At 35.8% G+C, this 27,675-nt stretch overlaps 1 protein-coding gene across 1 annotated transcript in view; it reads left to right on the forward strand.

Moving 5' to 3' along the window:
• The window catches only part of VWA3B (von Willebrand factor A domain containing 3B), a gene marked incomplete at both ends in the record, with an annotated part of 67,843 nt that overhangs the window by 20,174 nt on the left and 19,994 nt on the right, over nt 1–27,675 (forward strand). Inside the window, 14 exon segments of the mRNA XM_082336258.1 lie at nt 99–215; nt 2,219–2,415; nt 3,062–3,216; nt 5,031–5,169; nt 6,605–6,736; nt 9,833–9,931; nt 11,982–12,164; nt 13,622–13,749; nt 15,233–15,411; nt 16,080–16,217; nt 17,394–17,433; nt 17,554–17,710; nt 22,057–22,175; nt 24,995–25,045. Of these exon segments, the coding sequence (XP_082192384.1) occupies nt 99–215; nt 2,219–2,415; nt 3,062–3,216; nt 5,031–5,169; nt 6,605–6,736; nt 9,833–9,931; nt 11,982–12,164; nt 13,622–13,749; nt 15,233–15,411; nt 16,080–16,217; nt 17,394–17,433; nt 17,554–17,710; nt 22,057–22,175; nt 24,995–25,045 (1,834 nt within the window).

The following is a 27,675-nucleotide window of genomic DNA, read 5'->3' on the forward strand; positions in this document are numbered from 1 at the left end:
CATCTGGATGAACCCAATGACTTTGTGGTAATTGAGGAGTTATAAAAAGCAGAAATTTTCTCAAAAATGTCAAGTTCTTTTTACAATCTCTTTTGCAGTAGCTGGTGTCCGTGAAGATGTCTTTTTGATCTGGAAGGAGCTGGAGGAAGCCAGGAGTACAGTGAGACAAGTTCAGAAAATTTTATCAGAATCTGACCAGCCTACTTCTCAAGATGGTATCATTTATGTTTCTTTCAAGAGAGTTACCATTATATTCATGATCAATATTTTCTTTGTGAACAGTTTTGATTACATGTCAATTTGGGGATGATTTTCTCAGAAATGTCTATATACAGGTAGCACCTATACTTGGCATCTAAACTTAGGGTTGCTTAAAACTTTCCATTACAAATCTCTGTTTACTACTGCTTAAACTTGCTGAACTTTAACAGCTCAGGCTCAGCTCTTTCTCTGCCTGCACTGGGTTTGAACATCTATCAATCAATAACATAACTCTGCAGGACTTAAGCTTGAGTTTATTCTTCTGTGAAGGTGTAATATAGTATTTCTACTGATAATAGCATCTTCTGAATTAGCAGGACTTCCTATATGAAGTTAAACAGTTATACCATAATGCATATGAACAAAATGACCACAATAAAGCTGCAAGGACAGCCATAATTTCAGTGTTTATTTATATGCTCCTGACTATGCAGCTTTAACGTTCTTTTAGTGTTTGTCTTCATACATAATCACTTCATAAATAAATCAAAAGAAATGAAATTACAGTGTGATTTATTTTATCAGTTCTTCAGCATTATTTGACTGTTGCCCGTTGATCCAAATAACTGCAATCTTTCTGTTTGCCTGCATTTCTTCCTGGTCTTGCCTTCCTAATCTCTTTAAAATGTTCTGTTGCAAAATGTAGTTTGTTTTGAAGATTGAAATGTTCTTCAGGAGAAGAAACAGAGAAAAAAAGACAAATTTTCTGCTGACTCTCCAGATAATGCACTAGTTACCTGAACTGAGACATGACTTTTTACATAACACATGTGGAAGAAAGAAAATGAGAGTTTTTTAAAAATTATGTGAGTGCATTTGTGACACTTGCCACACTGGCTGTTCTAAGGACCACAAGCAATCAGAAAGCAAATGTTTCCACATGAACAGGCTCCAGCCCTGCACCTGCCCTGGTGCTGACTGATGCTGTGTGTGTTAAGGCAGTAGATGTCTCCATAGGTTTGTTTACAGGCTCAGGATCTCAGTACCGTTGTCACGGCAGCTGCATCTAAGCAGAGTAGATATTTATACCACCTAGGTCCATTGAAATTAAAGTGTGACAAAATAAATTCACCCTGCTATGAGACCCACTTCTGGATCATTTGGTTTAGGTGTGCTTTATTGATCTAGTGATGAGTGAGTGTAGAGGCCTGTACCCTGTTACCAGTATCCAGAGATGTGCAGTGCCCAACCTTAAGATGGTCCTTAGAAAATTTCTAAGACAATAAAACGGTAAACATGAGAACAGTCATACCAAACCAGACAAAAAAAATACCCTGTTCCTTTCAGTATCAATTAAAAATGCTAAACAGAGGGTGTAGACCTAGAGAAAATGTCAAAATGGTACACAAGTGATTTCTGACTTGGGATACACGGCGCAATATTCAGCCTATGAAAAGGCAATATTGCAGAGAAACATAGTAAAATCTCTTCCAAAGACATTGTAGTTTGCCTTTTACTTTGAATGGCTGCCTCTGAAAAAGACCAACAGCAATGTTAGCCGATGTTCTCAACTGTATTTTCAATTACATCTTTGGTTGTTTCATTTTCTCAAATGATTCTTCTTGAAGTTAGACACCTTATACAGGAATCTTTTCTGGCATTTTGTAATTCAACCAGTATGAAGGTTAAGTCAACCTTCATACTAGTAAGAATATTCCCTTTATATGGTGATCCTGTAGCTATTTATCTTCTTTGCTCTCTGTCTTCTGATGGGTTTGTTCTGTTTACAAAGGAATTTGTTGTGAAGAAATGCCTGATGAGGAAAAAAAACCCAAAACACAACCAAAGTAGAGAATATTAAAAATCAGTCAGAAATATCTTCTCACTCCATAGCTGTCAGTGAAGCAGAACACGTTTGAAAATTTTGACCACAGCATCATAGCCTGTTTTTGAAAATACTGTATCCAAAATAACCATGTTATACAGGAGGTTTTGTTTGTTTTATTTTCTTTATTAGCAACCAAAGCTGAGCATCCATTACAAAAGCATACATCTGACAAATATTTGTCTTCTGAGAAGTGGTTGCAGAAGTATGGCTTGAAAGCTCAGAAGCTCACGCTGTATGATGCACTTGCTGATTGTACTTTTCGCCATGCAGATGGGATTGTTGACATAAAAACTAAACCAGCAGATGAATCTTCACAAACTGATGCTGTGAGTATTGTTGATTTTCCCTCATGTCCTGTGAGTTGATTGATTTTTCTGGTAGACTTGAAAACTTGACTGATAGCTGAATTTATGATAAAGTGTATGGTCCGTTGTTATCTAATTTTTGTTAAAACCAGCTTATTCATGGAATGGGACAAAGATGGTCATAAATAAGATTGTTTCAAAGAGCTCTGTGAAAATGACCGTTTCAAGTACTCCTTCCTGGTCCACATATAATCTGCAAAGAAGAATCAGGGATGGCTTAAGCAGTGCCTTGTTTTTCTATGTATTTATGTGGGGTAGGGCAAAGATTGCTTGTCATCCTTATTTTTCCTTAGAAGAAGTGTTGGTCTCATCTGCTCCAGTGTTTGCAGGTCCTTAAACAAATTTGGATTAATTTGTCTCCTATTTGTTTTTCTGATGCTCTACGATTACACTGTTTGATAAGCTTCTGTTCTTGCTAGCTACAAGAATAAAACCAGTTTCTATTGACTTTAACTAGGAGCAAATTCTGTAACCACCCTATCCCATGTCTATTTCTGCACCTGTTCATGTGCAACAGGCATGTACCTTTGAAGTTAGTTCACCAAATATTAAACGCACTGCAAAATAATGTGTTTTGGAACGTGAACCATGTTTTTCTTGGCTGTAGGAGACAAAGAGGAAGGTAATTAATGCAAAATACTGTGACAAGTTTGTACATACCTTCTGGAAAGATGGATCTGTAGTTCATGTCTATGTTAGTACAGAAAAGTATAAGCAGTACGAAGAGAAAATGAGGACAGCTCTCAGACAAGTGGAAGGAAGGTTAGTGTTCAGTCACGTAAAATCAGTTTGTATTATTTTACGTTGGTGTTGAAATGTTTGGCATTTACTGTCATAATAAACTGAAGTGGTTGGTAAATTGCCAGTAGCAGTACTAAGCCAGAAATCCATTTTAGATCAGAATCTTGTGTGTAGGATTTCTTAGTAGCCGCATAAGAAAACTGACGAACAGTTTTATCTTTTGTTCTCCTTCTGGAACACAAATGTGAAAGTCAGTCTGCACATTATTGAAATACTGCTGAAAGTGCCAGAAAGCATCGGGACATAAGATGGTAGAGAACTTCTAGAATCATCAATAAAACTTGGTAAACATTCATCCTGTGTACCTAGGATCCCTTGTGATACCTCTGACACCAAGTAGCACAGCTTGGCTTATGCCCGTGCTGATAGTGGTTATCTGCCCTTTTTGCGATTTTGTGTTGAAGACAAGCTGAACAGTCTAGATCAGAGTCAGGGCATGAGCTATTAAGTAATGCGTATGATCAGAAGTTCAGTGCTCAAGCCAGCTCCCTAGTTTACTTTTCTGCAGCTGTAGAGATACGCTCTTAGATTTTGTAGGACATCTACAAAAAAATAGTCCTAAAGATGCCCTAAACTAAATTGGCTTTTATATCTACATTAGGAGAAGAAGGAAACTTTCAAAATGGATATTGTAGAACCGAGAGAAAGAATAAATGTTGCCCTCTGTTTTGTATATTAGGACAATGAGATGTCTCACTGAAAAAAGCAGGATGTGAACTTTCATTTTATTGCTGCTTCTCTACCAAAAGTATAGCAGCCTGATTACATTTAGCAAGGTCAAACAGAGTTTTGTTATTTCTTTTAGTTTATCTTCATCTTGCTGTATTTAGGATAACATTAACATACTGTGAAAGGAAAATCTGAGGTAAAGGATTTTGGTGAGTATATATTTTTGAAATCCAAGCCAAGATTATGTGTTTGCTGTTTTGAATGGTTCATCTCATTGTTAAAAAGTCTTGGTAGACCTCATCGAACACTTTGGGGGAAATAACTAATGGCAAAAGAGCTATCAGTAGCAAATGTAATAGGATCCTTTAAGTTTCCATGATATCATTTTTTTAAACCTCTGTGGAGATGAGTAATATTTTTCCCAGGGCCATTATATTCCGTCTGTTAAATGTCTCTGTTTCAGAGTAGACAAGTAGTTTATGACTCTCAAGGGAAATCAGATTTGAACCTGCTGCAGCCATTACTGAGGAAATGTTCTTGTACACAGCAGTATGTATGCACGTGTTTAATTGGCAGGCATGCTTAAATTCTGTTTAAAATGTAAAACTAAGTCTGTATTCAAGGCTCAAGGTCAGCAAAGCATTGAAGCATCTGTGTTATATTAAGACTCTTCAAAGTGTTCAAGTTCCTTGCAGAATAGGTTCTCAAGTGGTTTCCTGAAAAGGGAGGCAGATTAGCATATGCTTAAATGATTTCCTGAGCTCAGGCTGGAGAACAGTTACAGAGGCAATAGTTATAGTTATGTCCACATGGGATTTCCCAGCTCAAACTACCTGCTAATTGACTTCACAAAGGTTCTGTATTGCTTTGTTTTGTCTGTCTCCTACTGAAATTAGGAAATAAAAATGCCTTGTGTTGTTATGTAGTGATAGAGGCTTGGTTCATCAAGGCCAATACACCACTTCTAACAGTGACTAGTAACAGGTGCTTAGGGAAAGAGAATAAGAAGTACAGCAGTGATAAAAAGATCCTTCCTGTTAGATTCTGATACGCAAAGCTCCAGAGATCTTACAGACCAGGTTTTGATTTTTTTTTCCCTCCCTCAGGATTAAGTGGCTTCAACAAGGAAGCAGAGGGCTCTTTGGGAATGTGTTTGAAGATGATCTCTATATTCTTATTGATACATCCCAGTCTATGAAGGACAAGCTGCCACTGGTGAAGGAGAAAATATTTCAGCTCATACAGGTATGATAAAGTGATGATTCTGAAGACTGAGGAGCATTTTAGAGTAGGCTGATCTTTTCTGGATGGTTGTTACTCTAATTTTTATTTTTATTTTTTAAATGATTTTTAAAAATAGCGTTATAAAATATTTTTATTTTTCTTGGTGTGCTCATTTTTCAGTTAAAAAATTATATTTTTTTCCTCATTTGTACAAATATTTGAAAAAAATCTGGAGAAAATGTTAAAAATTAAAAAGGCTTAAGTAGTTTTTCTTTCCCTCAAGCCACCTCCCTCCTAAAAAAATAAAAGAAAAAAAAAAACCCCAAAAAACCCAGAAAAACATGCAATGAAACACCTTTTGGCATTTTAATTTTTATTTTCAAGCAGTGTCATCCAATTCTACCTGCATGTTGTGATTTGTAATGTGTGTTCTAGATTCACTTTCATACTTTTACAATAGAGGGTGTAGAATGTTTTGAACTTGCTTGCATCTTACAGTGACTCAGAACTTTGCAAAGGGACTTGCAAAGTGCAGAAGTACCTCAAAAGCAGTGAGTACTGGGAGACATACCTAAGACAGGATTTGTCTCGCCTAGTTTTAGAAATCTACAATGATGTCACCTAACCTTACATTAATATTTGAGAGAAACAGCCACTATTAAAACAGGGTTCATCTTAACTTTTTTAGACCTGAGAGGAGTAACGGACAAATAAAAATTCCATTGGTCTGGCATCAATAGCAATCATTATTCGGGCTAGAAAATTTAAAACTACAACAGAGAGGTTTTTGAGCTAAGTGCCTAAGTGATAGGATGTGGTACTCTAGACAATCAGCACTAGAAAATGATTAGATACTGTGCCAGAAGGTTTCACAGGCAGCTGCACAGAAATGGTGATGAAAGGGAGGCAAAGATTCCAGGCTCTGAAAGTTTATACTAGCTTGCATAAATCTTTCACTCCTTATAACTTCTGTCCAAAAGCAACTTCAGCAAATTCTTAATTCTCTCTTGCTGTCCTAGTTCCCCTTGCCAGTGCTCTACATTTGATTCTTATTCTCCTCCTCTAAATATGTCTTACTTTGATTCTGATTTCAATTGCCTTTGGTAAGCAGTCATAATCTCTTCCCTATACCACTGTTCATACCCAGTTTTGTCTCTCTCTTTTTTGCCCTCCTAGACATTTGCTGTTGAAGTGGTTTGAGAAATATGAGTAAATGGAGACTTACATTGGGAAGTTCAAGTGATGTTAATAATTGCAGGCTTATTATTATTATTGTTAATAATAATCTTCTGTCTCTGTATGTCTCTCTGTATACCATAACTGAATATTATCATAATTTATTGTAACCATATAATCAACTATACATTAATTAAAACAACTCCTATTAGTCAGTATTTCAGGATACAAGTATTCTTTCTTTTAACACTGAGTAAAATTCAGATGCCATCTCTTGCAGGAACAACTGAGACACAAAAAGAGATTCAATTTCGTGAAGTTTAGTGCCCAAGCAGTGGCGTGGCAAGAGAAACTTGCCGAAGTTAATGAGGAAAATTTGCAAGATGCTTGGCTTTGGATAAAAGGGCTTGAGGTAACATGGAAACTAATTATCATGAAGCGTGTTTGTACAAAGTTGTATCTGTGTCTTCTCTTTCTGTATGGCTGGGGTATTTTTGGATTGACTAAGTATCTGATTTGAGTAAGCTGAAAATATGGATGACGTATAGACTTTAGTAGATCTGAGTGCAATGTATTATCTGTGTCAGGTATAATAATCTTTTAACAGTGGACCTGTTTATAAGACCATATTAATTCAACTTGCAGCCTGCTATGTTTAGTAGCCACAATGCAAACATTGGCCAATTTGATTTCTGTAGGAACCATGACATTGCTCTGACCCTGTGTTTAAATTTGTCACTCTTGCTGCAGGGATGCTGCGTAGATGAGGGCTGTCACTGGCAGACTTACAGCTCAAAGGTGATACAGGAAAGTGGTGCCACTGAGGTGGAGGAGTATTTCCAGTCCCTTTTGGTGCATGAATAGGCATCTGACTTTAGCTTTCATAGGAACGTGAGAGCAAACTCAGACCAAACATCTGCCTATCTACCCAATATTTTTTCTCTAACAGTGGCCAAAATTTCAGAGTAGAAATGCTTGTAGTCAGTCACAGTCAGCCACCAGACTGTAACTGTCAGCAGCTTTAGGACCAGTTAATGTGTCAAATGTGGACAGCAATGTTGAGCACAGGACTGAAAAACAGTCATACAACAGTACAGATACATCCCATGTTATGTTTTCTAACACAAAAAACATGTTTATATAATAAAACTCCTCAGCATTATGACAGCTCTTCCTCAGACTTAATCATGAAATTCCTGGGGAACTGGGGAAGCTCCATAAGACCTCTGAGACTACAAAGCAAGATAAATACCTTGGTATTCTCAGAAAATACTAACAGACAAACACATGGAGAAAAGAAAGTATGTGTGGCCCGAGTAGTTGGTGAATACTTATAACTGCGGTTAGTAAACTTAATTTTACTGCCTTCCTTGAGACTTGAAAAGTTGGCTCTGTTTAAGCCATATATGTGGTACAAAATCATGCAGATTCGTTAATACTTTGAACTACTATAATTTGATACCATCTTTTAGATGCATTTGGGAATGGCCTTTTTCATCATTATTCATGAAGTTGTGAATCATTGATTATAAATTTTGCCCTCAGTTCAGATCCAGATATCTGAAATGGTGCAGGGAATGGTACAAGAACAGTCTACTTTTTTTCAGGGATGACATCTGCTGCTGACCTTTTAGTCTGTTTAAAGCAGTGCAGGCGTAAGTCTGAGATCAGAACGCTGGCTTTACAGTGCAGTTGAAATGAACAGAAGATTGCTTGCTCTGGAATATTAATCGGAGTAGATCCTTTGATCTCATTTTATACACTTTGGTCCCAGGATATTGAATAAGGAAGCTGAGCAATAAACAGTAGCTAACTGTTCCTTAAAAACCCTTTAGAGGTGATAACATTTAAAATTTTGGGGGTGATTATGCCACATAGTTGAAGCATGTCAACTTCTTTTAAACACTGATAAAAACAGTGTTCATTTGTAACAGTAGCAACTGAGAAATCTAAAATTAACAGCTTTTACCATAAGGTACATAGTTATTTCCCTCACATCATCAGCACGCACAGTATTTTCGCATGATATAGTGGAAGAAGTTGTTTTGTTTCAAATCAGATCAAAACTAGGTACCATTTTTGAAAAGAGCCAGGATGGCCAATTTACACATAATAATGAGTGATGTGTGCCTAAAACTTTATAGGGCTTACTAAAACATTAGGAATATTAGATATATTTAACACAAAGAAAATGGCTTAGGCTCGTTATTTCTTACGAGTGGGTACCGGTAAGGATTGTTTGTGAATTAGAAGATAGGATTATGAAGTGTCATCTGAGCTGTCTTGTTGCCTGGCTCATGCATTCTTACGCAGCCATGCAGAGTCACTCTCAGAGTGTACCTCCTATTCCATTTCACCCGAAACTTATTTACTTTGCCCTTTCTAATAGAACTGTTTGCTGGACTGGAAGAAGTTTTAACACAATTAATAGGACTGAAGAAATAATGCTGTCTCTTAACATATTTTTGCATGTATGGGTCAACGTTAGAGATTTATATTTATCTTCTGTAATGCATTATATATGTGGATCCTGAGTTTCTTCTCACACCGCTACAACCCTCACTGCCCTCCAGTGCAGTACTCAGGTGTTACAATAGCATAAAACAGACTCATATCTTTTCAGGGATTTTGCTTTGGCCCCGTTTAAGACTAAGACTTGATGAAACACTTTTCCATTATGATAAAACCTTACTTTTCCCTTAAATTTGGAAAGTTTTGTACACTGAATTATTGAAAGGTAGAAATCTGAAGACATAAACTGTACGTTTTAGGTTTCTGTAAGCCATGAAATGCATTTTGGTGAGTTTAGAGTTGCATTATTCTCAAAAGAAAAAAAGACAGATCACGATCACTAAGTATGTGGATCACACAGGAAAAGTGCTAGTATTACTCAAATATGAATTTTTAGGGGGCACAGTATTGCTTTATTGTGTGTTTTTTGTTGTTATAGCTAACTTTTGTGCTAAAAAATAAATTATGTTTACATTGATGTGCTGAGGGGGGTAGATGTGAGATAGTCTGGAAAAAAAATTGTTTGGAAAACCAGGAAGTTCTTTACCTATTTTTCAGAAATAAATTTGTGCAACTCTTTTGTGGACTTTTTGAATTATGTGATTAAGTAAAATACATATTTCAAGGGAGTGTGATGAGTTGGCAATCAGGAGCAGCCATGGGAAAATATAATAGAATGTATCTTTTATATTACATCTTCCTATCTGTTTGTAGTCTTTTAGTGATTGCTTTTGCTTCTACAGCTCATATTTCTGTTGCCAGCATTTTGCTTATATGTGTTTGCATAAGCACTGAATACCAATTTGGTACCAATTTATGCTACTTTGACACTTGCTTTGATTTTTCTAGCTATTTGACATAAATATTTTCACCTTTTTATTACTTATTTTTGTTCTGTAATATCCCTTGAGTCAGTACACTGTCATTATTAATTTAAGAACAGGGGCAAAGAACTGTTAGTATTTATAGCTGTTTCTTTTTCTTTTTGGTTTCTTAGGTTGGAAGTTCCACAAATACACTCAAAGCTCTCCAGATTGCTCTTGCCGATACTGACACTCAGGCTATTTACCTTTTGACTGATGGGAGACCTAACCAGGTATTTCTGAAATAAGAAAACAGAAAAGGCAGTAGTTTGGTGCTACAGTGATGGTGTCAGAAGGCTGAAGCAAATGTACGAGACGAATATCATACCTGCAGAGCTGAGTCTCTTGGATGTTGTCATAATATTGAAAAATTGTATCTGAGAAATGTGCTGTTTGTGAAAGGGTTTTAATTAGAACTCTCCGCTCACAGTTCAGTCTTTGGTGCATAATAACTCATCACATTTCTCATGAGTTGTTTTAAGGATCTGGTAATGGATTAAAAAGTAAAGCTTTATGTTAGTATCAAGGTTAGCATTTGTGTTAAATAGCATGTCTTCCTAACTTAGTATTATATATTAATATATTTATATCATGAGTTAAAAATAAAAAAAAAAAATGATGGTCCCATGATATGGTTGGTTTTAAATATTAAAACCCTACAATCTTGTGTGATGGCTTGAAAACCTAGAAAGAAAATGATTGATAGCAAAATTAAATAAAAAGTTTGTGTTCAACATTTTTGCCTGAAGAACACATCAAATATATAAGTAGGTACCTTCTTACATTCTGTTGCAGAACTTACACAAAGGCTATGTCATGTCTAAGGAGTCAGGGCCTAATTATTAATTTCCGTTATTTTCATATAAAGATGTTACATTAATATGGTTCCATTAGGTCTCCATATGATTCCATTTTTATCCTACTGAGTCAAAATTTGATCTCATGTATGTGCAATTCTGGAGTAGAAGCAGTCTAGAATTGCTTTAAGTGTAGGTTTAAGTGCTTAACAAAATCAAAAGTATGCTTTTATTTTTGAAAGTGTTGTTACCGTGACTTAAAATGATGCCATTTCATGTTATATTGCATTATGTAACACCAACTAAAAACTGGGTAAAAAACACTCATTGATCAGATATAATGATGCAAATTAGGTAGAACTGAGCTTTGAAGCTGTAATACATGGTGAAAGCTATCTAGTATGCTGAGAATGGCATTTTAAAAATACTTTATTTGCCCTTGAAAATTTAGCTTGGTTGTAATGGTAATATGTAATAAAGATACGCAGCAAAACTCTGACTTAGGTAAATAGCTGGGCTGAAGTAAATTTAATTTAAATTTCAAGTAAAAAAAAGTAATTAAATCTCATTTTACAACTGATCAAAATCTTTGCATTGTTTCACACTTTCTTTTGCTAGCTAGGAGCATATATTAATATTTTGTTAAAGAATAATTTGGCTTAACATACACTTATTCAGATCCTTCATTTTAATATTTTTGTTAAGTTAGAAATTAATAAACATTTCATTTCTTTTTACCTAGTTAATAATGGCTTTTATGATTTATATTATACTTTTTAGATGAAAAAGAGGAAATGACCAAGACTGCTTTTAACTATTAGACAACAAACAAATAAATTGCAAATATCAGGAGAAAGCTAAATTTGTCAAGATTTATGACAGTATTCTGAACAACCGAAATGTTATCAGAAGTCAGAGAACTGAGTCAATAATTTCTTTCTATCAGATCCTTCAACATTTTTAGACTTGTTAGATCTTTTACTTTCTTACCTAATTTTTATTTCTTTATTGGAGGAGGAACACTAGCTTTCCTATTTTCTCAGCCTCTATTTTGTTTCCTGGTATTGAATCCACTTGTCATTGAAATATTTTAGCTTAATAAAAATATCAACAGTTATATACATCAAAAAATATTCAGTTATATACATCCAGTGATACTAAACACCAATGTGGTAGTTTAATTTCCTAAACTTTAGTAATTTCTTTTAAGACTTCAGAAACAGAGAGTACTGATTATATTACAATTTGCATTTTATTTTATTAGTGTCCTGTGCCTTAATGCATTATCAGTGTTTCAAATTCAGTTTTAAATTAGATCATTTCATATAATTTTGAAATAGTAATCCATATAAAATTTATGCTTTTAACGGATCTATATCTGTCTCTAAGCAACAGTATGACTGATTAAAATTCTTACAAATTCTCCATATTTTGATAAACACACTTCCAGATGCCACGTGTTTAATATACATTTTTCGATTTTCAGCCCCCTGAAGTAATTTTGGCTCAAGTCCAGCTTCATCGTAAAATTCCCATCCATACTGTATCCCTCAACTGTGATGATATAGAAGCTAATAAATTTTTGTTTGAACTATCTACTGAAACAGAGGGACAGTTTCATTATTACAACATTTATTTGACTGATCTGGATGCTGCAGAGTTTATTGTTGTGAGTATCTGAAAATAAATATGTTTGTTTCTTCATGCTATTGAAGGATCCACAGGACTTGCGTTATTGTGGTTTCATATTACAATAGATCATTAAAAAAGGAGGGTTAATCCTAGTCAGATTCGAAATGATGTGGAAGCAGTGAGTGTGACATTTTTTGCTTATGAAATTTTATTAGACCACAAGAAAAAAGCCCAAATATCATGCAAAGTACATTTGTAGTGCTTCTGTTGCAAAAAAAACCCAAACAAAAACCAAAAACCAAAACCCAAAAAACATATAAACCAAATTCAGCACACACGTGATCTCTGCTGTCTCAGAAATAAGTTACTGTTTAAAATGAAACTATGGTTTGTATCCTGTTAATAAATGAGAGAATGCAGAGCTGAATTTGAATGATGATGAATGAATGATTCTATGAATTTTGCTGGAAGTTTGCCCTACCATAGCCACTGGGGAGAGATCTATAATGAGTAAAATGACTAGAATAGCAGTGACCTATCAAGTGTGACTAAGCAGCCCAATCTAACAATGCCCAATAGGAAATTTCTGAATAGACTAACAGAAACACCCATTTAAAGCATATTCTTGTTTTTAATTAAAGTTAACACTCAGTTAATTAGTTTCATAGATTTTAGAAATGGTGGTAGTGGAACAATGAAAACAACCAGGAACAAGACAGTAGCAGGAAATTTAGAACTTTGCAGACACGATTAGAAGGAAGATGTGAAAATACTCCAGCTCTTGAAAGATATCAGAGAGTGTATTGGGCAATTTCAGTGATTCTGCTGATGTGGACTGTGTGACACTGCGCATGCTGGAAAGATGAGGACCAGAGTCCGTGTTGTCCATCTCCAGACTTCTGGCCCTGTGGGAGCTGTAAAGGGATCATCGTTTGGAATTTCCTTCCTGTTTCCTCCTGTAGTCCAAATGATTCCCAGTCAGTTCCAATGTTTACTTGAAGAGTATGGGGTTTACTTCCCATTTTTCAGGGACAGTATGTGATACAGCTGTGATCTGTAGAATGACAGAACAATGGTTGTAATGTATATATCTTGTATTTTATTTATTTACTTATTTGCTTGCTTGCTTGGAATGAGGGGAACTACTGACCGTATTGCATTATTCAGAAATACGGCTGTTCGTATCTCAAGGGGTAACTGGCTTGTTAGGGAATGCTTGTCCTTTTCCTAAAAATGAAGAATAATTTGAAAGGCTGTATTGCCAAGCGCATTTTAATCTTCTTTTCTATAAGCTTGTTCATACATACAGAAAGTGAACAAAACAAACTTTGATTTAGGAGACAGAGGGACTACCTGAAAAAGTATACAAAATTATGCAGCTGTCTTAACTGAGTCATTATTCAAAATTATTATCAGAGCTTTCATAGTTCCAGTTCAAAAATGAAACATGTTTAGGAGTAATTGTAATAAAACATTTGATTTTCTTTTTGTTAGAATGAAGACATACATCTTTTGAAAAGAGAGATTGAACAAGGAGAAAGAGACCTAGAGAAAGTGAAGACCTTTCATGCTGAATGTCTGATGATGGATTGTTATAAAGGAGAAAATGATCCGGAGAATAAGTATGTCCTTATACTGCTATTATGTTAATAAGAGATTGAAGCTATCTGTTACATTTTTCCTTTTTCATTGTCTTGCATTTTTAACCCCTGACATTCTCCTCTTTTTAAAAGAAAGGTGGTGGGTTTTTGTTTTTTTCCCTTAAATGTCACGGTAATGGAAAAGAAAAATCTGGAAAAATACACTAATACTGTGATGCCTGAAACAAAATAATCTCAAATATCTCAATAGTCTCAAATTATTAGGAATAATTAAAGCAAAGAGGTGAAAATATTTTTCTGTCTCCAGCACATGGTAAAGTTGCTCCCTCTGACCTAGAGAATTCATGAAACATTATTGTCCTACTGGTAGAGCTGGCTTGGTACTTCACGACTAAATTGCTACTCGTTGGGATATGCTGATTGAAGCATAAAATACATACACATTATTTGTTTAAAAGGTGGTAAACACCATGAATGAAATTCAGCTTACTTGTCTTCACATTTTTGATTTTACAATGTGTGTCTGTATGTTCATGCCATATTTATCCTTGCTTTTTATCAAAAGATAAGTAATCTCATCATTAAAAGTAGTTTCCTGTTCAGCATGAGTTGAAAAACATGTTGAAAATCTCACAGTGCCAAGAATGACTGCTCAAAAAGAGATCCTCCCACAGCATACTGGAGGCAGACTCCTGAGCCACTGTGGAAAAGTTTTCTGCATGGCTGATTATAGCGAGTTTCTGTTTGGGGAACAAACACAGACTTAGCTTCAAACATGAAGTTACTTGTAACCTCTACAGGAGCACAGCCTTAATAAAAAAAATAGCTTGCCTGGTGCCTTATTTATCTGTGTAGTAATAGTACAAAGGCAAAAAAGTACATTAAACAAAAAATCAGATTTTTAAGACATAGATCTATTAAAAACAGTAAGTTAAAATAAAAGTATTAAAAATAAAGTAAAATAAATTAAAAGTGGACAGTCCTCTGGAACGATTTCATATGTGTGGAAGGGCAGGTAGGATGTCCAGTATAAAAATGTAAATAAGTGTTTATTTCAGAATTTGCATATTTTATTTTTTATTAATGCTGGGACATAGGTATATATGTGCGTGTATATATATGTGCATATACCTCTGTGTGTGCGTGTCAGTTATTTTCATTGCTGATGGTAGGTTTACTCTTTCCCCCAGGATTCAAAGTGGCCATTACAGAACATTCTGATCTTATTAAAATTATGTGATGGTGTTGCCTTAAAAGTAATGAACATCTTTTAAATAGACTAAGAAACGACTTTTAAATAGTTTAAAAAACAAAGAATATTTTAATGTCCTTTGAACTCCCCTTTGAAATGCAGACTAGGATAATAGAGAAAATATTTTGCACTGTGGGAAGCATTTGAAATGAGTATTTAAATTACCAGAACACTTCAACTTAGCGTTTTTTAAACCAGTGATATGTGTTTTAAGTAATTTCTTGCTTGTTTCTTCTTTTTGTCACTTACAAGCAGTAATCACAAGCAGACACATACTGTGTCTTCTGTGACCGAACACGTTGAAGAGCTGAGTACTACTCTTAGCGGAAGGCTGTGCTGTGCTTCAGAAGAGCCAGCACCGACACCACATCAGCAAACCTGGCAAACCACTGCTGGCAGTCCAGCCCGAAGGAAGAAAGCATTACACGCAGGTAAGACTAAAATGAACTGCAGTTGTTAGCAGAATTTATTCACTAACTTGAAAAGATCTGTTGAAAATAGCAAAAAGCATCCCTTGCTGTAGGAATAAATGAAGCCTTTGATGATTTAAATAACCATCTTTCTGAAATTCTAACTAACTTTTCTTCATTTTATACTTTTCAGCCATCTTACTCATTTGACCCAAACAGACAAATGTCTGCTCATTTATGCTTCATTACATGCCCTGTGAGGAAAGATTAACCGTTTTGACAGAATGTTTTAAAAGTTCTGCAAGCAGTGTTTTAATAGTGGATATTAAACCCTTATTTCTTTTTATTCTAAATAAGTACATTATTGTCAAGAATGAGGAGCTGATCTATCTTTCACTCGTCACAGCATTACTTACACTAACATTTCTCCTTACTACACCTGTAACACTACGTTTCTCTTTGAAGTATCCTATGTACACAGTCTGAAACCAAGTTAACCTGGCTGATGTGAAAGAAGTCTTCATCCTTGGGAAAGTACAAATTAGAGCTGAAGTAATTTTGTGTTTGAGGTCGTGTGTAGGCACTCCCTTAAAAACTGGGACTGGATACCAAAGAGGAACTAAAAAATCCCAGGCATGTATTTGAGCAGTAAGTTAGCTCTTCCTTTCTTTCCCTTTCAACACTTACAGAGCAAACAAAGACAAGTCTGCTGCGAATCCTGAGCCATAGTGTGAAATCTAGGGAAGAAAGCCCAGAGGAAGGAATATCTCCTGAAAAAAAGAGTTTTTCTGTCAAAAAGAGCATGAAATGTACAACCATTTTCAAAGGCAAGTTGACAGAACAGGAAGCTCTGGGTGGGGCAGACGATAACATTTCTCCTGCTGCGTTTGTAACTCATAGCGCCTCATTTGAGACAAAACTGTGCAGACCTGCTGTGCAAAGGACCAGAACGCAGCAGAGATGCAGAGAGCTGGACACGCAGGAGGCTATTGTGACAAGGTCCTTACAGCTGCGGCCAGGCTCCTCCCGGTGCCCAAGCTATTTAGTTTACAACGGCTTAGTTATATCCACAGTATGCAGCAGCTGTGATACAGTTATGCCTTAGACTGCTGAAAGGAGATCACAGTTGCTTCTTATCACCAGAATAAATAGATCTTGAGAATCTGGTTATGATACAGTGATAGATTGTTGTGATACAGTGATAGATTGTTGTGATACAGTAATTTGTAGTTATGTTCAATGTTGAGGTTAAAGCTGAGAGTGGTGGTTCTAATTCTGTGTAATGTAAAAGGAGGTTGCACTATGTTAATATGCTTAGACTTGCAAAAAACATGCTCTCTGGGACAGGCGCATATGTAGAGACAAAAGTATTTCCAATGGAGCTTGGATATACATCCAGATAGTTTTAATTTCTCTCAGTAATTCATGCAACTCTGAACTTTAAGATAGGTCCTCTAAGTTGTTCTAAAACCTCATCTATTGATACTTAAAGATGTTTGACTTTTTTACATTTCAGCATCTTATTTTTAGTTCTTTTATTTATATATAAATATACACCTTTTATAGAGACGTTCATAGTGGTATACCTTAAAGTAGCCACTCCTGGACGTCTCATTAGTGATAGTACTTGGTATCACATCTTGAACTGGGGAATAAACTGGTTAATTTTTCTTTTTCGGTTATAAGAAATAAATGCATATGAAGTTCAATTTAAAAAAAAAAAAAAATTATTCCCCACCTATTTTATAAATTTCCTCAATGATTCATTAGGGCTCATGAGGCATATAGTAACACTGTTACTATTGATCAAGCACCAAGAAACACAGGAAACTTAATTCTCATTGATTAATTTAGCAACTGAAATAGACATTATTGTGTAGTCTTTGTGACACTGCTAGTAGGCTCAAATAAAAAAATGATGCTATTGTATGTCAGTTTATTTATGTATACTTTTGTGTGCACAAAAAACTGTGAGATAATGAAATCCAAATGTTTTATCTTAGATCCGAAAATGCAGAAAACTGTGAAAAGGACATCTGAAAGGTATGTGTGTGCATATATAGATACGTCACAAAAATTACAGTTCAAATTTTTCTTCAGTCATTTCAAACTTCTCAAATGTATTTCTACCTTGTGCTATATCTTACAGTCTCTTTTTTGTAGTTCTCTAGATATCTCTTCGGCTCTTTGGTTAAAGACTCATGGCTTGGTTGCTAGGCGACTCACCATCATGGATGCCTTAGCTCCTACAGCTATCCCTCATGGTACCAAATACATCCCAGTTCTGGACAAGCATGTAGCTTCTAAAGTATTTGATGAGGTAAAACTCTTACACTGTTTCAAAACAAACATAAAACTTGGTACTATTTTCAAAAGGATTTTTTTATTCATTTCCATAGATGTCATAATTGCATTCTCTAGTGTTCATTGCAGATGGTTGATGTGCACTAAATGTATAATGCATATCTGAATGTTCATTCATGCATCAGTAAGAAGATAAAACTGATATAGTTAATAGTATTTCTTGCAGACTCTTAAGTTTTAGAGCTATATATTTTTCTTTCACAGTTACCAGTTGATGGCAGCGTGCAGCCATCAGGTGTTCAGCAATTTCTTGAGCTCCACAACCTCTACTAATACATATTAATTCACTGGAGTATGTATTTTAGGTCCATAAAGTCATTTGGAAAACTGTGCAGGTGCACAGTTTGTGGATTTGTGCATTCTCAAGGTTTACGTGTGTCTACTAAGACCTTTTCAAAAGTATTGGAATTCAGTAATTAAAATTTAATTCTGATAGGTGTAGACAATTGTGAGATTGTGCAAAATTCACAATGAATTGTATATCATGAAGCTGTAATTGCCATTCCACTTAAAGGAAATCCATTTTGTGGCAAGTTGCTCTAAGTCTACTAGTGTGATGCATCCTGTGAAAGTCCTATGAATATGTTGCAGCTCATTTTAACTAATAAAAACTGCTTCTTTAAACAATACTCAAAGAAAAAGCTGAACAGCATCTGTTTAAATAATAAGGGGTGAGCAAGGGCTTTGGAATAGGATGTGATATAGAGCTAAGTAAAATATTTATAACGTGCACATTTGTACATTTAAAAAGTTTTCATGTTTGTTTTTTAAACTTAGGAATGGGAATTTTTGCTATAGCATGTAGATTGTGGAAGCAAAACCAGATCCTCTTCTTTAGTAAAACCAAGTCAAACCCATGATCTTCAAGGATTTTTCTGAAGTGTGAGATTTTTTTTTGTATGCAATAAAAGGATGGCCTTTTGCATCAAAAGCATAAAAAATGTACAATTTAACATTTCAGATGTAAAATAGCCATTTTTCCAAAAAATTCAGGTATTCAATGATTACTAAACTATTCAAAACACTCTGCTGTAAGTGAAATGTCAAGCAAAAGACATTGTGACTTTCACATAACTCTTAAGTCTGATTTCTGAGCAGTCACTTCTTTTCCCATCTTCTGAATACACCTACTAAGTAGAGCTCTTCCTGTCATGTTTCTAAATGAAGACTCCTTTGAATCCTTTCCAGACAATCCTGAGCTGCATTTGAACTGCTGTTTGCAAAAACAGTAGTCTGTAAAACAATGGTCTTTGAAAATAGTCAAAGCTATGATTCAGCAAGTGCTATGTACAGGTAGTTTTTAGTAACAGTTCATGGGAGCTTATGGTAGTCTAGTTCAGGGCTGAATTAAGTTCAGTGTTCTTAGGATGAACAGCTGCTGTACAGAATCTAAACAGTGATCCATGGCTTTCTTTAGATTCAGAGATATAAACACAGAGTAATATATCATTTTTGCCACTTTTTTGCACCTGCTAATCGCCATTAGTTGTATAGAGACACTCAGTTTCTCAGGCGGTGGAAAATTATTGTTCTATTTGTAGAGGCATGGATTTTTCTGGATCTGAAGCAGAGTGTAGAAAGGAAAAAGAATGCTGGGGGTTGCACATGAGGTGGAACCAGTAGAATTTATGAGCTATGGAATCCACTGTCCCTCAAGCTTCATGCCAGCATATCAAGGAAAAGCAGAAAATAGATTCTGAGACTAGACATAGAGCTTGAATAGGAGACTTTAACAAATTGATTAAGAATCTTGATTATTCCAGTACTTCAGAAGACTTCATTGAAGATAATAAATGTACAGACGTATTTGCATTCTTCCTTCTGAGATCTTCATTTTCTTGGTGTGGAATGCGGACATCCTTGTTTGCTTTTCTGGGGATAGCATAATTTTTATTTTTGGCCTTCACTAGCAGTGATGATGGAGTAACTATGAACAGTTTTCTCACCTTGGAGATGCAGCAAGCAAAGAGTTTCCATGACAACTGTTCATTAACAAGAGGTTGTCCTGTTGTTTTCAGTTCTGTGTGACCTGTTCGTTTCACCTGATTTATTTCAAAGAGGTTAATTTGTTAAACTACCCATCAGATTCATATCCAGGAAAAAAAATGGCTTGGGGGCTTGTCTGAATTACACTGTGGTAGTTCTGGAGCAAACCTTCCCTATAGAATCATGAGAATATCTGTTGCAGATTGTGGCATCTTAAGTACAGCTTTGCAAGTCAGGGAGTTTTGACTCAATGCTTTGCTAAAAAGAATCAAGTTCAGATTCAGCCAACAAAAACATCTTTCTTTGGTCTAAAATAAGAAAGATTTTTCTAGGGTTATTGTGCTTTGGTTTTGTCTTTAAAAATTTGAAATTTTGGTTTTGAAATAAAAGCCATTTTGAAACAAGTGAATTCTTTTGATATGAAAGTTTAAATATTTCATTTAAAAAATGACAAAACATTTTGGCACTAAAAAAGCTTCCCTGTGAATTCTTTCAGCTGAATCTGTCAAATTTCGCTTGTCTTCATGAGCAGTTTTCATTGCTCTCAAAGTATGCATAATATCTCAAGTTTACTATTTGCTAAGAACACATTCCGTTCTGTTTTTTTTTTTTTTCAATACAGTAATAACGTGTCTATGTTTGTCTGCCCCTCATATTCTATTCAGTGTGTTTTATAAACTGTACTAAATATTAATTTTGCAAATGATGCTGTTTGTACTTGGAATTACCCTGGGAATTTGTAAGGGAATGTAGGAGAGGGCTTCTACATGGTGAAGCCCTGCTGAACTTTTATTAGCTTGGTTTGAGTAACATAGCAGACAATAACTATGGCAGTATGGAACTGGACGAGGGGTACTCTCAGTTCCTTGCCTTTCAGCTTTCAAACTCCACCTGGAAATGACAGGTAACCAGATTTCATGGCTCACAGTTCTGGGCAGAGATTTACCTCGCCTGTCTCTGGCAAGATACTTCACTGACATGTTCCCATTAAGTTTAGCTTCTAAGTGATCTTAAGATTAATTTAATATTAGGAGCTTTGATGTGGTCTGGCACTAATGTGACACAGATTTACTAACCAGCGAGAAGACGTCCTCAGAAAGGGAGGGGAATATAAAGTCACACCACTGCTCCTGAAAAAATGGTCATACAGCAGTAGTTTGGAATCCAGCTAGGCGGTGATAATTCAAACACGAATAAAACATCACTGGAAAATGTTCTCAATTAAAGAAGTCTTTTTATTGTTTTATTTTCTGATTGCTTGCCTTATTCCCCCCACAGTGGTTTTAGTTCTATTTAAATTGAACCTCATTCATCTTTTTGTCATCTATATCCTGATCTCAGACAGACACTTGGAGAAGCTTCCTGCTCAACCATATGTGTTGAAGACAGTTTTGGGGAAAGTAACATTCTCCATCTTCTTCATTTCTTTCTTCAATTTTTTCTGTTTATAGTCATCATCAGGACATTGATGTATAAAATAGCTTTTCTTATATGAACTGCTGAATAATTTAAGAGGCTGAAGGATGGCGGGACTTTGGACTGAGAGACGGGAAAGCGTCTTTCCTCCTCTCTGTCATCCTTTTCTACCCTTTTCTCTGCCTTTGGAAGATCTACTTATAAGTGTATGACTTTCTATTATATAATGAAGTTGACATGTAGATGCTGTATTGTGAGATTTGAAAGGTATTGAGGTTCCTTATTCTGACCAACCTGGTTAGGTTCTTAAGCCTAATTGTTATTAATTAAGACTAGCTTCAGTGAGCAATATCCACCTTGTTCAGTCTTTGGTGATCAGTATGATGGTGAAAAATGTCTCTCTCCATCTTTAGTACTCTAATTCCTTAGAAAATGTGGTCCTTCAGAATAAGAGTATTAAATACACTTAAATAAGTGACTATCACACCTGTATGCTAGAATTAGATGCTAATAAGTATAAGAGAGTGCTGTTTTAAAGCAATACAGTCTGGAATATGGTCATGATCTAGTCATGCTTGTCTCCCTTCTGACCTACCCTTTCATTATTAGAGTGAGTTGTTTGACGGTACTGATTTAGATAGAATTAAGTAGTAGTTAGGAATCTTAGCTTGCGAATTCTGCATGAAGGGATTGTATCATTTCAGAAGATTTTATTAACAGGCTGGAAACTATGTCTTAATACTGACATTTCTTTGGGGTGCTCGGATCTTTCTTTCTGCAGCCTTCCAATGTTCCTTCTGTCTGTTCTGATCTTTGCACACGGACTCAGGGGCATTCAGTTATTCTGGTGGAGGAAAAGTTGTACGATAAATGAAGTCTTTGTCTTTTATTGTATAATAGATGTTACCGTTGGCCCATGTTAGCAATGACAAGAAGCGGATCACACTAATTAATCCTCAGGCAGTGAATCTTGATGCCTATAAAGAGAAGCTGGAACAAGCAATTAAATCCTATGAAAGGCAAGTCTACTCATTAGAAATTTATCATGTTTGCAGCCTAATTTCAGATTTTTCTTGTGTAGTGGCTATTTGCTCACACATGCTTTGCTCACTACTGGTAATTCTGCATTGACACACTTTAATCCACCATCAACCAGTAGGAGAAATGTTTATTTTCTTCAAAAAAAATGCAGAATGAAGAAACAGATAATAGGCAAGGAGATAATAAATAACATGTTGCTCATATTATGTTTGTTCAATGACAAAAAAAAAATTTCTTTTACTTTCTGGGAATAAACCTGAAAGCAATCATCCCTGAGGAGGAATTGCCCCTAAACATACAGTGCGAGCCAGACTTTTAACTTACAATTAAGCTCCTAAATCCATAGACTGACATTTAAATTAGTGGCCTGCTTTTTGCTGCCAGTTGCCTAGCACTTAACTATGGATGCAAGAATGTAACTGAAGCACCTGTGAGAACTGCCTTCTTTTTTTTTTTTTTTTTGAGAGATGTGTTGTGCTTATGAATTTAATGTTGGTAAAAGCACATCAGAAGTAAACAGGACAAGGACATTAGATCTCTAAGCTATTTCTTTCCTTGATCTAACTTTGTGCATTTTTATTGAAGTAGTGCAATTATTTGACTACTAATGTCATTCAGTATCCTTATGAGAGCTTTGACTAGAATTGTTTTAATAAATAAGATATCTTTTTCAGGCTGTATTCTAATAACATTTACAGATGTAATTAGTTTATATGACCAGAAAAACCTTGATGACAAGTGTTTAGTCTTTGTTTTTTGATGAATTTCATTGAGGCCCTTTAAGTTTTTTTTTTTTCCCCCTCTGTAGCTCTATGATCATACCATTTTTTTTTAAAGCATGTAATAGCTCTGTTTTTCATTCCCATTTCCTATTTCTAAATGTATCTATCTTTTGTGATAAAAATCAAGAATTATGATTTGCAAATGCTGCCTGTTATGTCTAATATTAATGGAATTCAGTGAATAAAAATCGATTGGTTTTGTGTGCTCTGTCACTGAGAAAATACTGTTATTATCAGGCTGATGAAGAACTCATAGAAATCTGGATTTGTCACTCATTTTGATAGAAGGTTCAAGTGGTGTATTTTTGGTGGTGACTTCTGAAAAAAATTCAAGTTTTTCATTGCTTTGACATTGAATATTTTACATTTATTGACTTTGATTTTGAGGGAAAGAAAGGTGTTTTCTGGTTAAACTCTGATGATCTTCTACTGACAGCATTTTCACAGTCTTCCTAAAACTTTGACGATTGGGAGTACTGTTTACTTATGTTTACCCATAGAGGTCAATGAATCAGTGTATTTACAATAGTAGGATTGAGTTCCCTGCTTCTGTGAAAAAGATGTATAGAAGAGAGATCTGCCTGAAGATCCTTATAATTGACAATGTAAAAAAGACTTCTCATTATTGCTTTTCCTCTACATGTGGAACAGCAAGCCATTCATATTTATTTTGCTCTGAATGCCACAGTGCTTTTCCAGTAATTGAATTTGCAAAGGCTGCAGTTCAGCTTTGTGAATAGTGATTGGTCACAAATTTATTCTGACATCTATAGATGAGACAATACATCAGGGCATGCAGGTTTCAAGAACAGAAGCAAGCATGACAATATCTTCCCCATACATAGACTGACCTTGGCATCAGATTTAGAGAGAGAAAAGTGGTGAGGGCAGAAATTTTGTGCTCTGACAAAGAGAATATCCAGTATTGAAGGAATAAAATGCTGGAAGCTTCAAAATCTCTATGATCTTGTATAGGCAGAAGCTTTTACAAATGAGTTAGTTATGAGTGTGCACATTTAGAAGTATGAAATAGGCAGTGGAGCATGCTGAGTCTGCAGACTGTGAATGAACTAAGTAATTTACATTCTAAAAATGCTGGGGTATGGTTTCTAGTCAATAAAACGAATCATCAAGAAATTCATATTCAAAATCTGGTGTTAATGAGCTTTTTTGTACGTGCACCAGTAAATGTGGCAAGACTGTTAGAAGTCTAATGGTTACAATCCAAATTTTTCCTAACAATTAAGTTATTCTTGTATTTCCAAAGGAAGTTTGGAAATTTTTCTAGAATTACAGCAATCAGCATCATTGGTAGAGGTTTATTTCTATAATATGAAATGAAGTAATTGAGTGATGGCTTAATTTTTTGAGATGTTAATAGAGAAAACTGTAAGCTAGATGACCTAATAAGAGTTTATTTTTTATGTCTAAAAAGCAAAAGCAGAAAGTTTAGTGGTGCTTTTAAAAGATATCAGAACTGCATTGCTTTGGGACATCACTTCTGTTTTCCTGTCAGTGTTTTTTCTTCATAGCCAGAGTTTAATAAAGTAGAAGTCTGAATGGCACAACTGAGGGGTTATCTTAGCAGAAAAAAAAAAAAATTAGCATTGCTCTCCATGTGTCTTCAGGCTACAGTTTTCTGAAACTGTTTAATTGGAGGAACTGTGCTTAGCTTAGCTGGCATTTAATCAGTTTTGTTATTTGATTTAGCTTGCTGGTGCTGAAGAGAACCATCCATAGAAAATCCTGGCAGGAAGCAGCAGTGATTGCCATTAATCCTTCCGTGACCCTGAAATAGTCATGCTGCTACTTGATGGAAGATGCTGTTTTCCCATCTTCTCTTGCGGTTGATAATTTCATAGCTGAATGATAAGGATACAATTTGATGATACAGTGCTCTTGGAATACAAATCAGTGGAGATATCTTAAGAAACTGTGTTTATTTGCTAGTTTTGAAGTGCTCAGATGCACAAGGAACTGCATTCTCTCAGAAACTGCTTTGCTTTCTTTAATAGGCGTCTAAACCTAGTTATTTGGAGAGCTCTGTCTCAGGAGGAAAGAGACAAGTAAGCTATCACCTTTTTGTTTTCTAACTTACCTCTGAAAGGCTGGTCATAAATATTTGATAGTTTTTTTTATCACTATTTCTGTAACCAACTGGTTTTATTTTCAAGTATTTCATAACTATACCTTATTTTCAAAAATGTATATGTGATATGGAGTAATATTAAATTCTGGACCTCCTTCTTGCAGTGCTGATTATTTTTATAGGAAAGGACTTGCATTCCATTTGAATGGTGCTGGTCTATTCTTAATATGTCAAGTGGCAGGGCCTTGGGAGGGCAGCATGTCACTGCCTTTGGCATCAACGTAAATCCCTCATCTGGCAAAGAGCACTTCAGTGGCTCGTTTGTAAAGGTATAATAAGCACCTTTACAACATGTGCTGGAACTGTATATCACGCTGGAAGTTTGTACTACTTTAACTAGCTTATTTCTGTATATTGATTTAGAAAACTAGTGACTGTATAAACAGGACTGACATCAGTGAAGTTAGCGTCTGTTTACTTCAGAGAATGAAGTGAAGAATAATTAATGAAAACTGAATGGGCATGTGTCGTGGTTTAACCCCAGCCAGCAACTAAGCACCACGCAGCCGCTCGCTCACTCCCCACCAGTGGGATGGGGGAGAGAATCAGAAGGGTAAAAGGGAGGAAACTCGTGGGTTGAGATAAGAACAGTTTAATAATTGAAGTAAAATAAATTAGAACAGTTAAATAGGCAAAGCAAAAACCGTGCACGCAAACAAAACAAAACAAGGAATTCATTCACTACTTCCCATCGGCGGGCAGGTGTTCAGCCATCCCCAGGAAAGCAGGGCTCCATCACGCGTAACGGTTACTGGGGAAGACAAACGCCATCACGCCCAATGTCCCCCCCTTCCTTCTTCTTCCCCCAGCTTATATATGAGCAGGACGTCATATGGTATGGAATAGCCCTTGGGCCAGTCTGGGCCAGCCCTCCACTTGGCTGTGCCCCCTCCCAGCTTCTTGTGCCCCCGGCAGAGCAGGGGAAGCTGAAAAGTCCTTGACCAGTGTGAGCGCCACTTAGCACCTATTTAGAGAGAGCTTAGCACTACTTAGCAAGATCCAAAGCATCAGTGTATCATCATCGACATTGTTCTCATCCTAAACCCAAAACACAGCCCCATACCGGCTACCAAGACGAAAATTAACTCTATCCCAGCTGAAACCAGGACAGCATGAAATATTCCTAGGCAGAAAAATGGGAATGAAAACTAGAATGCTTTTAAGAAGACTAAAGCTAATGAGCAAAAAATACACAGTTCTATCATCAATAAGGAGAAATAAAACCCCATTCTGGTGCAGAGAGGAAGTGAAGGCTGTTAAACAAAAGAACAGCATATAATTAAAGAAAGGAAATAGATGTCTGTTGATAGACAATGAGTTGTAGAGTATAGGAATTTGACAGGGTGGTATCCAAAATATTTTATTGTTCATAACGTATGGCCAATTATGCATATGAGGAAAAACGAAGTCCTAGCAATTGTACAGTCTGTTGCTAGAGGGGCATATTAAAATTGTTTATTTGGTGCATAGAAATTGAAATATTTGATCTATTTCTCTTCTAAATTTACAATTTGAATGATCACATTCATGTGTTACAAAAGGATGCCAACATACTTGCAACATTAGCAATCTGGAAGGAGAGAGTAATAAACAAAGTCTACTAACTTGGTCACAGGAGTCCTGAAAGAATTGGCTGAGGAGTTTTCTGGTTCACTAGTGTGTATTAAAATGTAATCTATCTCAGATGCTAGGGAAATTCAAATTACTAGAGAAGTGGCAATATTGTCCTTTTGTTCAAAATGGTTGAGAGATCCAACTCAGGAGATAAGTTATCTTGACATTAATTACAAATTAATAATGGATTCAGGTAACAGAGAACAAAATCTGGGTAAAAACTATACCAGTCTGGTTAATACAGAGCAGTTCCTAGAGAAGCAGAGAGATAAGCAGTGACGAAGAGTAGGGGAACGTGGTAGGCATCACCATGGTTGTATGTGTTGGTAAGACAGACACCTAAATACTCTCCCCAGTTCTAGGTTTCACGTTTTTTTAAATGTTGGCAAAGAGAAGAGCCACAAAAGAGCTACTTTTTGAGTACTGAAAAGAAGTATGTTACTTCCAGTCGGAGAGGTAAAGAATTCTCCCTGTTCTTGATTTTGGGGGGTTCAGTTTGTTTGTTTTTTATCGAAAAGATGACTGTATCTAATTCACCTTTCAGTTTATAAGTACCTTCAGTGTGTAGCTTAAACTGGCTCTTTAGCCTAGTGGACATTGACATAATCTGAACCATGGATGGGAGCAAACTCCTGATCGTTGAGTGAAATTGAGCAGTGCAGGACTGACAGAGGAATAAACAGCAGGAGATTGTCTCTTTTTTATGTGATCAATTAAGACTGATGTGGCAAATCAGGACTTAGTAGGTGTCTGGTGCCATTTTAGATTGTCTGGATGCTTGCCACTTCACTCTAGCTGCTGCTCCAGAAGGGCCAGGGATTTCCATAATTTCTCAGTTGTATCTGCAAGTTCTTTACTGATGCCTCATGTATTCTAGGACATCCAAAATGGCACCAGATATCTATGCTCAGCCACTTGAATTGCTCTGTAGAT

This window comes from Platalea leucorodia, assembly GCF_965183815.1.
Source record: "Platalea leucorodia genome assembly, chromosome: 2".
In the NCBI taxonomy this organism is placed as follows: Eukaryota; Metazoa; Chordata; class Aves; order Pelecaniformes; family Threskiornithidae; genus Platalea; species Platalea leucorodia.